This window comes from Thrips palmi, unplaced genomic scaffold, assembly GCF_012932325.1.
Source record: "Thrips palmi isolate BJ-2018 unplaced genomic scaffold, TpBJ-2018v1 HiC_scaffold_2, whole genome shotgun sequence".
NCBI classification, from domain to species: Eukaryota; Metazoa; Arthropoda; class Insecta; order Thysanoptera; family Thripidae; genus Thrips; species Thrips palmi.
In genome coordinates, this window is record NW_023144629.1 from 1,985,809 (window position 1) to 2,001,956 (window position 16,148).

The 16,148-nt window shown below is 61.7% G+C and overlaps 1 protein-coding gene across 1 annotated transcript; it reads right to left on the reverse strand.

Moving 5' to 3' along the window:
- Positions 1–28: 28 nt before the first annotated feature.
- On the reverse strand, positions 29–15,771 carry LOC117646796 (CD82 antigen-like). The gene is made up of 7 exons (XM_034388015.1): positions 15,454–15,771; positions 10,364–10,439; positions 10,175–10,276; positions 1,904–2,020; positions 1,740–1,814; positions 1,371–1,655; positions 29–1,277 (listed from the first exon to the last, which is right to left on the reverse strand). Exons 2-7 carry the CDS (start codon positions 10,427–10,429, stop codon positions 1,134–1,136), a joined length of 789 nt encoding a protein of 262 aa, XP_034243906.1. The 5' UTR covers positions 10,430–10,439; positions 15,454–15,771; the 3' UTR covers positions 29–1,133.
- Positions 15,772–16,148: the final 377 nt, after the last annotated feature.

The following is a 16,148-nucleotide window of genomic DNA, read 5'->3' on the forward strand; positions in this document are numbered from 1 at the left end:
AACCCACTGGAGATAGAAGTACACAGTATTATATACAATTCTTTAATTCAGAACTATGCCAACAGAGGGGAATGCATTCAAATATCAAATTCCACAATTTCATGCAAGAAAAAGAAACGAGCTCCTTTGGCTCCTCAGTAGATTGGCAATGACCTTAACTTATACTAGCAATAAAGTTAAATTGGTCCATATACTAAGTTTTAAAACTAGTATAAACAAGATTAGTCAGAACTTTTACATAGTATTACAAACTTACAAAATCATATGGGATCTTTCTAATTATATACATGAATCTTAATCTAATTTGTGACAGTACTTTGCTTGAGCACAAACTAGATATTTATGCACTATTTGACATGTTCATACTGACGATATCATTTACAAACACCAACACAATGAGAGGTGTTACAAAAAATACCTTGATGAGGTCAGCAATACAATGAGACGTTGTTGAGTTGATGGACCACCTGAAGTACTGTATTCCAGGAAGTTAAATAAAATACCAACAGAAAATATAAATGAAATGATGAGAAGATGTCTGAATGTAGCTGAAAAAATCTCGTACTATAATACAAATGCACAAGCTGTCAAAAGAGCTAGTACCTGAACTGATTCTATTTTGGGGCTTTTTTATAATCCAGCGCTTAATAATGTGGGGAGCAAGTAAAATTCTCAAGAGGTTTACTGCTATAAGCTGCCCTACATTCATTCATTCATTTTGAATTCAGAAACACTCATGCAAAACTTATCACAACTTTTAAACTGCACTAAAAGAACGACTAGAATATCAAGGATGAATCGTAAGTCTTTGCTCTATTCTTACCTGAGAGTTGAAATAAATTAAGTCAGTATTGAGTCCTCGTGACATGGGAAAAACAACCTTATAATTCTTAAAAGCCAGACTTGGACCATAAAAGGAGTTGTGGTTTTTCTCTAACAAATTTAAAATGTGATTTGGAAATTTTAACATGATATGCAGCAGTACTCTACATTCTACATTAACAAATTTTGAAGGCGGAAAAATAAATAACAAATTAGTACACTGCACAGATTTGGAAATGGTCATACAATTGACAGTAGCATCTTCTATCATTAAGTCATTTTTTTTTTCAACACTCAGACTGCATTTCTCTTCACTTAAAAGAGCCATTGATACTTTTCGCAAGACAAAAAGCCAGGAAAATTGCAGAGAGCTGCACCACACCCAACCCAATCCCAACACCAATGACGACATCCATGTGCTTGTTAATCCAGTCTCCAAGAGCCTTGTAGCAACCCTGAAACAAATTAGAAACAAAACAAAAAAAATCTTAAATTTTGTACTTGAAAAAAAAATCAACTTTTGTTTCTAGTGAGTGCATAGCACGCACCTTGTAGAGGTATGAGTTGGCTTCACTGGGATTGTAAACACATTCTGAGTTGACTGGCTTGAGGTCAAAGACGGGTTGCTGCAGGACGCAGCACGCCTCGGGCACCACTTTCTGCGTGTAGCTCTTCCATTGCTCCGCCTCGGCGAAGTCCCTGAAGTTGTCAACGCCGCAGCACTGCAGCTGGGCCATCAGGTGGTTCCACACGTAGGTCACCGAGTCGTTCTCGTTGGCGGTGTAGTTCTTGACGATGGTGGCTTTCAGCAGGCCCTTGGTTTCGGTAGTGACCTGAAGGAACGGGCAAAATTCACGTGAGAACACTATTGGGAAAGAAGGGCGAAGGACGCGTTCCACAAGGGCTGCTGCACTTGCCTGGTCCTTGTAGGCCGCGCCGATGATGCCCGCGGCCACTTCGAGGATCAGGATCAGGACCAGCAGCACGCCGTACTGCAAGTTGAAAGCAAAAGGTGACAGACAGTCGCAGACCGGCTGGCCGCCGCGCCGGCAGCAGCGGACGAACACAAGACGCGACGCACCGTGGTGAGCAGGCAGCGGCTCTCGCGGACCGCGCCGCAGTAGCCGAGGAAGCTGATGATGAACACGAAGGCGCCGGCCGCGATGAGGATGTAGGCGGACGCCGTCAGGTCGGGGAGCTGCAACAAGGAGAGGGAGGCGGACATTAGTGGCGGAGTGGAGACTGCAACGCACGAGGGGAGGGAACGCCCACGCCCACCCACGCCACGCCGACGCCTAAACGCAGGAGGACGGTTTCATCGCTCTGTCTCTCTCGCACTCACAGAGCGGCTCGCGGGGGTGCGAGAGAGACAGAGCGACGAAAGCATCCTTTCGAATGAGGCGGCCGACGCCGATAGGATCGCGGCGATGTGGCCGATGGCTCGCCGATGGCGGAGCGCGGAGCACCCCACGGGGACCCCGCGGCCCGCGGCCACCATACCATTGTCGGCCTCATTGAGTATCGGTGGGGCCCGGGGCCCGGCCCGCGTGGGGCCCGCGTGGGGCTGGTCGCGCCGCCAAGCCGCGCGCCACGCCAAATCGATGCCGTCAAACTATGGACGCGCGCACGCCGCACTGGAAACCGTCTGAACAGGTGTCCCTCGATAAATGGAAAGGGGGAGGGGGAGGGGGGAGGGGAGATCGGCCGATTATCCCTTGGCCTGTCACTGGCGGTGGCCGCGGCCGCACGGGCAGCGCCTGCACGGCACGGCACGGCAAGGCACTGCGAGGCACGGCAGGGCACGGCGTGGGCGCACTCGACCACGCGGCCGACCTCCGGCGGCGCCACTCCGGGGCTATACGGGCCCACAGTGCACTGCAGACTGATTCCGAGAGTCGTTATCGTTTCTCTGCCTCTCTCGCACTCACGGGGCGCCCACTGCAGGTGCGAGAGAGACAGAGCGACGGGAACGACTAAAATCGGCCCGGCGCTATTTCCGGCGATAGAGCAGATTCTGCATCGCGACCGCAGCGAGCTTCGCTTGGCTTCGCTTCCATCAGTCCAGTGGACTGAACGGATGGCTGCAGCCCGGGCTCGCGTGCCGCCCGGGCGGCGCGCTTCCCAACCACGCATCAGTCTCCCCGTCTCTCTCGCACTCGCGGGGCGCCCCGGATAGGTGCGAGGGAGACGGAGCGACGAAAGCCACTGCCCCGAAACAACTCGTCGATCCCCATCCCGACACCCGCGCCGCGCCACACTCCCCGGGGACGGACGCACACTGCCGTCTGATTCCGAACACTGCTTCGTCGCTCTGTCTCTCTCGCACCCCTACGGACCGCCCCATGAGTGCGAGAGAGACAGAGCGACGAAAGCAGTGCTCGGAATCAGACGGCTGTTTGGTTCCGAAACAGCGCTCCGTCTCTCTCGCACCCCTGCGGAGCGGCCCCGTGGCTGCGAGGGAGAGGAGCGACGGACGCGATGGCGTGGAGACGGCCAAACAAAGGGACGCCGACGGGGTGGTGCCGGTGGGGGAGGCGGTAATCATGGCCGCGATGTGTTAGAGTCCCACGCCCCGCGTGCCCGGCGGGCCCAATCTGTCTCCATTGCCCAGTGTGGTGGTTTACGGCGCGGAGTGCGCGAATCGAACAGTGGAGGCGGGCAAGGAGCGCCCGGGGATGTATACCTCCTCTCTGACTGGTCATACTGCGAGTGGGAGCATGTAGCCGCTTGAGGTTCTTCTCCGCCGGCATAACGTGTCACCCTAGTAAGGACGGCCATGTCTCGTTTTGCAGTGCAGGCGAGCATGTGTCGGGCCCGAAATGGCATACGATCATGTGTGGTCTAGCCCTTAATGGTAATGGTAATGGTGACAGTAGGCAACCGGAGCCCCGTCCACGCTCAGGAGCGTCGCGGGACTGCCTACCGAGCACGGCGCTCTCCCCGCCCGCAACACCCTTCCCTGCAAAAGCGCGCCGAAACCCAAAATCCAAGTGTTTATTTTTTCTTCCTTCTTTTTTTCCGAGGAGGGGGTGGGACCGGAAATGGAGGGGGTGATAGTGCCCAACCTGTGGCGGGCCGGTTCAATAGGTGTGCACTAGCTGCATGCAAGCCGAGCCACCCCGGCCGCCGCCACCGCGAACGACCGCGCGACGAGTACAGTGTAGTGTCCGCGCTGTCCGTCCGCCCATCCGTCTGTTCGTGCACCTGCGCGGAGTGCTGGATGATTGCCAGCCACAGCCGAATTACCGCATTACCGCGCCCTCCCCTATTCCCTTGACACCGCGGCGCGCGCGCGCGGGGGCTGTTTACCTCGCGGCTGTCACAACAGTCACACGCACACACAAACACACACTTACACTGCCCGCACTCGCACACACTTACACGGCTCGCACTCACACACGGCACGATTCATTGCAATATTGAGCGAAGGGGTGAGGTGGCGGTAGGGCCGCGCCGGCAATCCGTGGGTGGGACCGGGGCTGGCCCGGGTGGGGTGGGGGTGCAAAAAGACAAGAGGACCGGCGGCGGCCAATGGGAGAGCGCGTAGCGGGGCAACGACCCAGCATGACGCACCGGGAAAACGAAAAAGCGCACAAAAGGCCAAGGAGGGGAAAGGGGGAGGGGGAGTCCTTATTATTGCAGGTCGCTTCCGGCGGTATGGAAAAGTTATTGTGGCAGGGATGAATCGGCTGGCCGGGAAGGGCCGAGCCGGGCCGGGCCGGGCCAAGCAGGCCTGTTGGGCTGACCGGGCGCAAGGCGCACAGTGGGCCAGAAGACCGGTGGAGGCGGCCAAAACTCTACACGCGTTTTGAGCTCCAGAGTCGCTAAATGGGACTCGAACCGAACGTGTGACCCCACCAATGGATTGCTCTGCGAACGAGGAATCCATTGGTGGGGTCACACGTTCGGTTCGAGCCCTGCTTGGCGACTCTGGAGCTCAAAACGCGTCTAGAGTTTTGGCCGCCTCCACCGGTCTTCTGGCCCACTGTGAGGCGCAAGCAGCCGCCAGGCCTGCCTGCGCCTGCCGGCCTGACAGACGGAAGAATGATGTGGGGAAGTGACCCCGAGGCCTTCGACGCAGTGCCTGCCTCGGGGCACTCATTCGGGCCGATAAAGTAGGCCGGCGGAAAAGGAAAACACCCACACCCAGGGAACAGAAAAGAAAGAGGCACTCGCTGGTATTTGAACCCGGGCGCCGCGCCGGCTCTCGAGTGGCGTTCTGTTTTTTCAGGCTGGCGTCGGAGTGGCGTGGGCTGACGAGGGGGCCGGCCCTCTAGCCCTCCTTGTGCTTGGCGATTCCGTTTGATCGGCACAGCCCTCGACGCCGCGGCCACACCGCGTGGCCAAAGGGCCGCCAGGCCGCCAAGGGCGGACACTGACCGACGGGATGCTCGCGGGGCGGGCGGCTGCGACGCGTCGCGCTGCCGTGACGTCATCGGGGCGCACTTGTGGTATTGCTCACAGGGAACATTGGCGGCGGCGGGCGTGGCGGCGGGCCACCAGGTCGTTGACCCCGTGCCGTCGATGAACCCCGTCTCCGCCACCGCCCGGCGCGCCACCCCGCAGTCCTGTACTTGCACGCGGCAAAAGTTGGCGCCGTCCGCAAACAAGACAACAACGCCGCCCTCGCCGTCCTGGCCGCCCCGCCCTGCCTCGGTACGGCCCCGCCACGCCCCGCCCCGCCTCGGTAAGGCCCCGGCCACTTGTTGCGTGCCGCAGACCCGCCCCTGCCGCGGGGCTCGCCTCGGCTTGCCGCCCTCCGCGTTCCGCGTTCGAACACCAGCCCGTTCTTTTTATCCGGACCGCCATCGCCCCGTCGATGCCGCGGGCCCCGCCGCCTAAGAGCCCCGACAACCCTGACAGCCCGGCGGTTCGGGGCGCGCTGCGAGTGCGACAGAGCGCACAGTGGGCCAGAAGACCGGTGGAGGCGGCCAAAACTCGACGCGTTTTGAGCTCCAGAGTCGCTAAACAGGACTCGAACCGAACGTGTGACCCCATCAATGGATTCCTCGTTCGGAGAGCAATCCATTGGTGGGGCACACGTTCGGTTCGAGTCCCTTTTAGCGACTCTGGAGCACAAAACGCGTCTAGAGTTTTGGCCGCCTTTACCGGTCTTTTGGCCCACTGTGGAGCGCCCCGACCGCCCCGACGAGCCGATACGCGTCGGCCGAGAAAGGGTGGGAAAGGGAAAGGGAGAGAGGACGCCGACACGCGGAAGTGGCGCCAAGTTCGGCGGACCGGTAATGATTTCCGCGTACTCACGACCCGCGTCCGGAAAGCGCGCACCTGTCAACGTCGCCCTGCGTCGCCCTGCGTCAGCCGATCGACAAATGAGCCAAAGTGCGAATGCCTCGCTGGCCGGCCGGGCTGCGTTCGGGTTCGGACGCAGCTCGTTCGTCGCGGCGCCTCGCTCCACGCCCTCACGGCGTGGCGTCCCGTGGGGGTGCGAGGGAGACAAGCACTGCTCGCGGCACCGCTCCGCAGCCGTCTGATTCCGAACAGTGCTTCGTCACTCTGTCTCTCTCGCACCCCTACGGACCGCCCCATGAGTGCAAGAGAGACAGAGCGACGAAAGCAGTGCTCGGAATCAGACGGCACGGGCGGCCGGGGCAGGGACCACCGACACAACAACAAGAACAACAACAAGAAGCACCAACCCTCGGCGGGGCGGCGACAGGCGACGCGCCGCTTAGCGCGCATTAGCGTCGCGTTGTGTGCGTTGCGGTGTGAGGTTGGGCACTGTAGGGCGCTGCGGCAATGCCAGGCAATGCCCGCCGAATACAGTTAGTGTCGCACGCACACCGCACTGCACACCGAGGATCGTTTTCGTCGCTCCGTCTCTCTCGCACCCGCCAGCCGCAGGGGACGCCCGTCGAGTGCGAGAGAGACAGCCGGAATCGGTGTGCCGGCAGGATGGCTGGTTAGCGCGGGCCCGGCAGCCGCCGCGCGTCGCCGCACGCACCGCGCCTCCGCGTGCTTCGCGTGCGTGTGCCAAGCCGGGCCAAACGCACGGCAGCACGACCGACACGTGTTTTGTCCGTCGGATGAGTGACCCACAGCACAGTGGGCCAGAAGACCGGTGGAGGCGGCCAAAACGCCAGACGCGTTTTGAGCTCCAGAGTCGCTAAATGGGAGTCGAACCGAACGTGTGACCCCACCAATGGATTGCTCTTCGAACGAGGTCACACGCTCGGTTCGAGTCCTATTTAGCGACTCTGGGCCCCAAATACGTCTAGAGTTTTGGCCGCCTCCACCGGCCTTCTGGCCCACTGTGCACAGAGAGAGAGAGAGAGAGACTTGGTCGGCTCGCTGGAGGCCGTGCACGATAAGGAGTTCAAAGCGCCCCTTGGAAAGTTGGAAGGGAAGGGCGTTATATTGCCGCCTGCATCGAGGCCCTCTTCCTGTACACTGCGGGCTCATTTCTCCGTCGCTCTGTCTCTGTCGCACTCCCACGGGGCGCCCAACGGGTGCGAGAGAGACAGACAGACGAGCCCGGCACGCTATCAGGGCGCGGCCCCGCGCCACACTCCTCATCTTGGCAAACAAGAGCAGAGTCGTGCAGACGCTAGTAATCCCCGACGGCAGATCGGGGACCCCGGGCACAATCTGTCTCTCTCGCACCCGCACGGAACGTCCCACGAGTGCGACAAAGACAGGCGTTCGGAATCGCTCCGAAGCGGCGTTTTCCTGCCCTGCAAACCCACTGCACTGGCGGGCAGGCTAGGTTAGGCGGCCTACATTCGCGAGCACCTAGCCAAGGTGAAGGCTCGCTGCCAAAAAGAAGGGGGAGGGGCGAGGAGGGGGTGTTGGGAAACAAGTTCCACGACTGTCAAAGCCAGTGTCGTGCTGTGACGGGGACGCCGGGACGCCGGGGCGGACGGCGCCGCGCGGGCAGCAAGTCCAGTCATCCACTTAGCGCGACGCCGGGGCCGGGGCTCTGCCGGCCAGCAGACCCATTCCGGGAGTCGTTCTCGTCGCTCTGTCTCTGTCGCACTCATGGCGCGGCCCGTGCGGGAGCGAGAGAGACCGAGCGACGCAAACGACTCTCGGAATCAGTGTGCAGGGCCGTCTTACCGGGGCCAACGCCGACAGGGGCTCTATTGAGCGGCAAAGACAGAGCGGCCGGGCCGAGGGCCGGGCAGTGCACTGTCGCCCCGTCTCTCTCGCACGCAGGGGGCGTCGCGTGGGCCGTAGGGGTGCGAGCGAGACGGAGCGCATCGGCCTGCAGGCGTCGCTCGACATGCAGCGGGAGGACGCGCCGCCACGCCCCGGCAAGCACTACACCTCGTGTCCGGTGGCGGTCGACTCGAGGTGCTCGAGGCCTAGAGGGGAGGGACACAGTGGGCCAGAAGACCGGTGAAGGCGGCCAAAACCACAGACGCGTTTTGAGCTCCAGAGTCGCTAAAGGGACTCGAACCGAACGTGTGACCCCACCAATGGATTGCTCTCCGAACGAGGAATCCATTGGTGGGGTCACACGTCCGGTTCGAGTCCCGTTTAGCGACTCTGGAGCTCAAAACGCGACTAGAGTTTTGGCCGCCTCCACCGGTCTTCTGGCCCACTGTGAGGGAGGGGGCTTCCTTGACTAGACCCACGGCGGCAAGGAGGGGCACACGGCGAAACCGGGAGACCGGGCGCGCGTTGAAACATGGAGGCAGTTGGCTCGGCGGTGCACTGCATAATGAAGCGCGGAGATCAATGGCAGCGCAGCGCGGCCGGGAAAACAGAAAACTGGAGCGAGAGCCAGAGGGTGCACTGGGAAATAAAGAGTTTACAAGGAAACGCGACGCTTGCAGTCGAAACTCGAAAGGAGCGGACCCCGCGGCGTGACAGCCTGCAGCACGCACAGCGCACTGCCTGGCGAGGGGGGAGGGGCCGTGGTCGATGAGATGGCCACGCTCCAATGCACCTTGTGGTTCCACTCGTTCCACTCGCTCCACTCCGACCAGACGCAACTTGAGGCGAGCCGCTTGCATGCCGGCCGAGCGTTGCCGAGCGTGCAGTCCTGCGTGAGGTGGTCGGCCTGCCGCACAGTGGGCCAGAAGACTGGTTGTGGCGGCCAAAACTCCAGACGCGTGCAGAGCTCCAGAGTCGCTAAATGGGACTCGAACCGAACGTGTGACCCCACCATTGGGTTCCTCGTTCCGAGAGCAATCCATTGGTGGGGTCGCACGGTCGGTTCGAGTCCCATTTATCGACTCTGGAGCTCAAAACGCGTCTAGAGTTTTGGCCGCCGCCACCGGTCTTCTGGCCCACTGTGTGCCCTCGGCCTGGCCTGGCCGGCCTGGTCGCCTCGCCAGGGGGAGGGGAATGGGGAATGCGTGCGGGAAGGGGCGGTGCGGAGGCCACCATGCCTCGCGGCCGAGGCCGAGGGCCGAGCAGGCCAGGGGAGTCGCTACGCCCGCCGGACGGACCGAACCGCCGTGCCGCACGCACTTTGGTTCATTTCTGAGTTTGAAAACGAAAACACACCAAGTCACAATGCGTCTCGGCCCGGCCCGCTGCCCTTTGCCATGCCTTTCTCTCTGGCTGTCCTGGATTCCTGGATTCCCCGAACGGCCGAGCCGAACCCCACGCGGGGCACCGCGCGGGGCTCGCTTGGCAGGCCTAGGCCGCCTCCATTCCGCTCCTTTCCCGAGTCCCTTTCGCTGCCCAAGCCCGCCTGGCCCTGGCCCAGCCCTGGCCCAGCCCGCCCGCAGGCTGTCTCCGAACAGTGCTTTCGTCACTGCGTCCCCCTTGCACAGAGCACAGAGGCAGCGACGAAGGAACTGTTCCGGAGTCAGCCCGCTGCGAGAAGCCGTATCGATGTCGCCGGGAGATGCCAACAGGGAGGCCGGGAGAGGCCGGGAGAGGCCGGGAGGGGCCGGGAGAGGCCGGGAGAGGCCGGGAGAGGCCGGGAGAGACGCTACAGCGTCCAAGGCCGGAAGGGCAGGCCTCGGCCTCGAACTTGCACACCACTGCCACTGCAGTGTACCGCGTTATGCGTTCAATCAAACGCCCCAATTAAAAGTCCCGCGCGTGCCTCCATGCGCTGTACCACGCCATGCCGCCGGTTCGGTTTGGTCGTTGCAGCCAGAGGAATGCCGAAGAACCGACCGCTCTGTCTCTCTCGCGCCGCAACGGAGCGCCCGGCGAGCGCGACAGAGACAAGCGACGACCGACGGACAGCAAACGGCGCGTTCCTCCCCGTCGTCCACAACAAGGCCCCCATCGTGCCGCCGAGCCCCGCGGAGCGCCGTCACGGACTTACGCAATGGCCGGCACGCCGCGGGGCTCGCCGACGCGAGCGCGCGCACTATTTTGATGCTCTGTCGCTATTCAAACAAAAACAACAATGTTAGCGCTTGCTCACCTTGTGCCCCTGCGTGTTCTCGATGGTGTGCATGAGCTTGGCGATGGAGGCGCTGTCGGCGGCGTACCACGCGCCCACGCCCAGGACGACGCCGCCCAGGAGCTGCAACAAAGAGTGGCCACCTCGTCACCTCGCGCCGCCAATAGGGTGTAACGAACGCACCCACGCACCAGCCGTCGAACCACTTACAAAGAGCACGAAGTTGAAGAGGCACAAGACGTACTTGGCCAAACAGGACCCGCAGTCGGTCGACATGGTGGCGGCACTGCAAAAGAAGAGAAGGAAACGAAAATAAAATAAAAGGGCAAAACGAAATGCGCGCGAGGCGGGCGGCCAGGCATCCGGTCGCTGAACGGGCGGACGGCATGCCGGGCATCGCTGCAGACTGAGACCGACTCCGAGAGCCGCATTCGTCGCTCTGTCTCTCTCGCACTCGCGGGGCGTCGCGTCTGGGTGCGAGAGAGACGGAGCGACCGAAACGACTCTCGGAATCAGTCCGCAGCGCATCGCGTTCATCGCGTTGCATCGCGATACGTCCTCGCCGCGTCCTCGCCGGTGGGAACAGCCCCACAAAAGTTCGAACTCGCTCGGAAAAAGGGGGAGGGGGTAATTTCCCGGACGCACCGAGCGAGACGGCGCGTTGGATGCATGTGCACGTGCACCGCGTCGTCGGGCACCGCACAGTGGGCCAGAAGACCGGTGGAGGCGGCCAAAACTCTAGACGCGTTTTGAGCTCCAGAGTCGCTAAACGGGACTCGAACCGGACGTGTGACCCCACCAATGGACTCCTCGTTCTGAGAGCAATCCATTGGTGGGGTCACACGGTCGGTTCGAGTCCCATTTAGCGACTCTGGAGCTCAAAACGCGTCTAGAGTTTTGGCCGCCTCCACCGGTCTTCTGGCCCACTGTGCACCGTGTCGTCGGGCACTCCGGGCACGTGGTCTCTCTGTCTCTCTCGCACCCCCAGCACGCCCCGGGAGTGCGAGCGAGACAGCGCGAGAACTAGCCTAGCGTGGCACCGCGCACGACCGTGTCAGAGTCGTGTGCGACGGCACGGCCGGGTCGTCGTTCATAAAAACCGAATCACCAAATCAATTTCACCCCAACAAAGCCTGTCAATAATGCGGCTGAGCTAATTAGCAGGAGAGGGGCGTGTGGGGAGCAGGGACTTCCCCGCCGGTGCGACGCTCTGTCTCTCTCGCAGCCCCGCGACGGCACGAGTGCGAGAGAGACAGGGCGAAGTGAGCACCGTTCGGAATTCAAGGGCTCAGGACACACACACGGGTCGCTCCCATTGCGGCGGCATGCATGTGGCGAGCGGGGTCGCCGGCGTGGGTGTCAGTGACCCGCGATCCGTTCGCCCGCGTGTCCGCCCGTCTGTCTGTCTGTCTGTCTGTCTGTCTGTCTGTCTGTCTGTCTGTCCGTCCGTCCGCCCGTCCCTTCGCCGGCCAGCCATTAGCGGCCAATGGGTGCAGCAGTGTCATCGCCACCGAGCCGCGCCGAGTGTCGCCACGCCACTGCCAGGACTCTAGCCAGCTAGGCCTGCTAGGTGCGGCGGACACAGAAGAGAGACAACGAGGAGTGCGAGGCGTACGAGGCGTGCCGCTCCGCCGCTTAGACGCCTTGTATGCGCTGCCCGAGATTACAACGAGGCTGGCTGACGTGCTTGGTGATGGTACACGGTCGGGCGGGGCGGGGCGGGGCTCTGATTCGAGATTCGAGGTGCGCCGGCGCGCATCATCGCCCGCCACGCCAGGCGTGCCGCCGGCGGCCTCCTCTTCCTCGTGCACCTGCCGCTCTCGGCCCCTCGGCACCCACCGGCCCATCGGCGCGACCCACGCGCACAGTATTCCTTCTTCCTCTCTCAGTTCGGCCCGAACGGGTTACACAAGCGGCGTGGTTCTGAGGCACCCTGTAGGCACGCTCGCCGACACACACACGCACTCCAGGGGCAAGAAACGGCGCGGGCTGTGATGAGGGCCGTCACGGCCTCGATCGGCGAGCCCAGCACACACAGTGGGCCAGAAGACCGGTGGAGGCGGCCAAAACTCTAGACGCGTTTTGAGCTCCAGAGTCGCTAAATGGGACTCGAACCGACTGTGTGACCCCACCAATGGATTGCTCTCCGAACGAGGAACCCAATGGTGGGGTCACACGTTCGGTTCGAGTCCCATTTAGCGACTCTGGAGCTCTGCACGCGTCTGGAGTTTTGGCCGCCTCCACCGGTCTTCTGGCCCACTGTGGCACAGCCCAGCCCGGCACTCTGGCATTCCGAGCGCCGTAGTGTACGATGTACGACACGGGAGCGTTAATTTCACGGCGTTTTACGACTGGGCCGGTCGGTGTGGACGGTGTACGCGCATTCTCGCGGCGGGGCGGGGCGGGCGGGGCGATCCAGATACAACCTTTGCCTCCGCGCTCAGCTCCGCGGCCTGCAACAGGTGTGCGCCGAAGGCAGCTCAGGGGCAGCCGCCGGGGGCCTGGGGGGCAAGGCGACGTGCCGGCGGAGTGGCGGCGAGGGGCACTTCTCCATTTGGCCGCGGTTTCGCTCCGCGCGGGCCCCTGGCGGGGCTGGCGGGGCTGGCGGGGCTGGCGGGGCGGGACCCCAGCAGGCTGATTCCCAGCAGTGATTCATGGCTGTCTCTCTCACTCACAGACCTTCCCGTGCGGTGGCGAGAGAGACGGAGCGGTGAGTCACTCTTTGGAGGTGGCCGACGGAGGGGGCGACACCTCATCTCGTTCGCCCCATACACGACAGCGTGCAACGACGCGTAGAGCGACACATGACCAACTGCCGCGCCGCCGCGCCATCACGCCGTGCTGTCCTAGTCCGCGGCGCACGGCAAAAAATGGTCGTCACAGTTCGAGCGCCGAGTGCTCACCTCGCACTCTTGATCGTCACAGTTCGAGCGCCGAGTGCTCACCTCGCACTCTTGAGCAAACGTCTAACAGGTCAGGTCGAGGAGGGTCTGGGGTTTGATCCTAGGTCAGCGGTTCCCAACCTTTTGCGGTTCGCGACCCCAAATTTGTAGCCAACACTTTCCGCGACCCCCAGGAAAAATTTCGCGACCCCACGCGACCCTTCCTTTAGCATGCCTTTGTTATGGAGTGCGATTATCTGCCTTAGTTTGGGAGCAGTATTGCCGCAAAGTTGATCAAAACGGTCACAAATGTCTTAAAAAATCGTGTTTTGGGCCGACTTTAAGCATCCACTGCGTCTGATCCGAGGCGGTAAATCGTCCTCCGTCAACGGGCAATTGGTCTTTAGACCTTACCTTAGCATGCCTTTGTTACGGAGTGCGATTATGTGCCTTAGTTTGGGAACAGCTTTGCCGCAAAGTTGATCAAAACGGTCACAAATGTCTGAAAAATCGTGTTTTGATCAACTTTGTGGCAAAACTGCTCCCAAACTAAGGCAGATAATCGCACTCCGTAACAAAGGCATGCAAAAGGAAGGTCCAAAGACCAATTGCCCGTTGAGGGAGGACGATTTACCGCCTCGGATCAGACGCAGTGGATGCTTAAAGTCGGCCCAAAACACGATCTTTTACAGACATTTGTGACCGTTTTGATCAACTTTGCGGCATTTAAGCAGCCAGTGCTCGGCGTGTGGGCCAGCCGGGAAAACACCGCGACCCCAGGCGACCCCAGCCACCTCGCCGCGACCCCTCGAAATTTTTTCGCGACCCCATTGGGGTCGCGACCCCAAGGTTGGGAACCGCTGTCCTAGGTCTCCTGGCCAGCTCTTGCGAAGAGGCTTGTGTTCGCGGACATGCGTGGCTCCGAGGGGGAGCGAGGTGCTGGCCGTGCTGGCTAGGACGGGGACTCGCCTCGCTGCCCCGCTGCCTCGGCCCGTGGGAACGGAACGGCACATAGCCACCTGCACACTCATTCCGAGAGTCGCTTTCGTCGCTCTGTCTCTATCGCACCCGCACCGGACGCCCCTCCAGTACGAGCGAGACACGGCGACGAAGACGACTCTCGGATGAATCCGCTGCGCGCGAGAACCCCGGCGGGAACCGCTCCACAGTGGGCCAGAAACCGGTGGAGGCGGCCAAAATTCTAAACGCGTTTTGAGCTCCAGAGTCACTGAATGGGACATCAACCAGACGTGTGATCCCACCAATGGATTCCTCGTTCGGAGAGCAATCTATTGGTGGGGTCACACGCTCGGTTCGAGTCCCATTTAGCGGCTCTGGAGCTCAAAACGCGTCTAGAGTTTCGGCCGCCTCCACCGGTTTCTGGCCCACTGTGCGCTCAGACCGAGGATGACCCGCGCGCATCACCATCAGCGCCACTCCGCCCCCGCGGACAAAAAACGAACCCCAAAAAACGGTAGCAGCGAGTTCCGGCCAGTTCCGGCTGGTCTCGTGCGCGCCGCGAGCCACTACACTACTACGCGGTGGAGGCGGCCGGACAGGCGGACCAACACGGACGGACGAGGGGCGGACGAATTAGTCGCGGCGTGGCGTGGCGAGGCGTAGCGTGGCGTGACCTGCGGAAGATATTGCTACCGCCTTGGCAGAGGGCCAGCGGGGAGGGGAGGGGCGGGGGGAGTCCGCCCTTTCAGTGGTGCAGCATGCAGCTCACGCGGCTGCGCAGGGAAGGACACGCACACAGTCACACACATGTGTGCAGGAGCAGCCGGCGAGCCCAAGGACCGTCCCTCACACATGATTGGCCTGATTCGCTGCAGCCATCCGTCCGTCTGTCTGTCCGTCTGTCCGCCTGGAAGGAAGGAGGCAGCCGGCTTGCGTTGCGCCGCGCCGAGCGCGCCGAGCCAGCATCGCCATTGTTGTCAGTGAGGCGGTGCACCGCGGCGCCGCCGCGTCGAGAATCAGCCGCAGATCAGCGGCAGCCTCATTCCGAACGGAGCGCCTCTGTCAATCTTCGAACACAGCTTCGTCACTCTGTCTCTCTCGCACCCCTACGGACCGCCCCATGAGTGCGAGAGAGACAGAGCGACGAAAGCAGTGCTCGGAATCAGACGGCTGGGCCGTTCCGTCGGGCGTAGGGGTGCGAGAGAGACAGAGCGACGAGTCGACGGTGACGAATCCCCAAGAACATTTCGCATGCCGCCTAGCGCCTCACCGCCACCACGCCCCCTCTCCGCACCTCACTGGTTAACTTGACGGCCCTGCAGCGCTTTCGTCGGCCTGTCTCTCTCGCACCCTTCCAGCACGCCGCGTGAGAGCGAGAGAGAGACCTGCCACTAGGAATCAGTCTGCTGAAAGCCCTGAAGGCCTTGACGGCGGCGGACGGGACGCGCCTCGCCGTACCTTGCGTAGTCCTTTGTGTTGCAGGCGGTTGCGCGGGGCGCAGTATCCTGGCGGCTAAGCGGCGCTACGCGGACCAGCGAGACGGGCTGCAGGGAAGGCCCGCGCGCTCACGCGGCGGGAAGCGAATCTCCGCCAGATGCAGAGCGCCGACACACACACACGTGGACGCTGTCACGCTGTCACCCACACACGCGTCACAGCCACATTCGGTTCGACGAGCCGCGTTACGAGAGTCTCTCCGGTGCGCGCGTGCGGCGTGAGGCCCGGGGACACACGGCGCGAGGCGACCGCGGCAACCGGCAGGACTCGACTGAAGCAAGCCAGCCTGAGCCTGAGCAAGCGCGAAGCCGCGAAGCGGGCGGGCGGGGGAGGGGAGAAGCGGGGACTGCCATGGACAGGCGCGCCGCGCCGCGCGGCGAGCAGGGAACAGGCTAGGCGCCGGAGAGTCCCGACGAGCCGAGCCGGTGGCCCGAGGCCCGAGGGAGCGCAGCCGGGCCGTGTGTTCGGTAGTTCGGTGTTGGGACTGGGTATTGGTACTGGGTAGGCTGGGGCCGTGTTGGGGGCAGCGGGGCCGGTTTTGGTTTTCCCCTCCAGCCTGACAGCCACTGCGGCTTGGTGGCTTTGGCTTGGTGCTCCCGGTCCGGCCCACATCGCTATGCCCTTCTCTCCCTTCTCCTGCGGCGACGTTGTGCCCG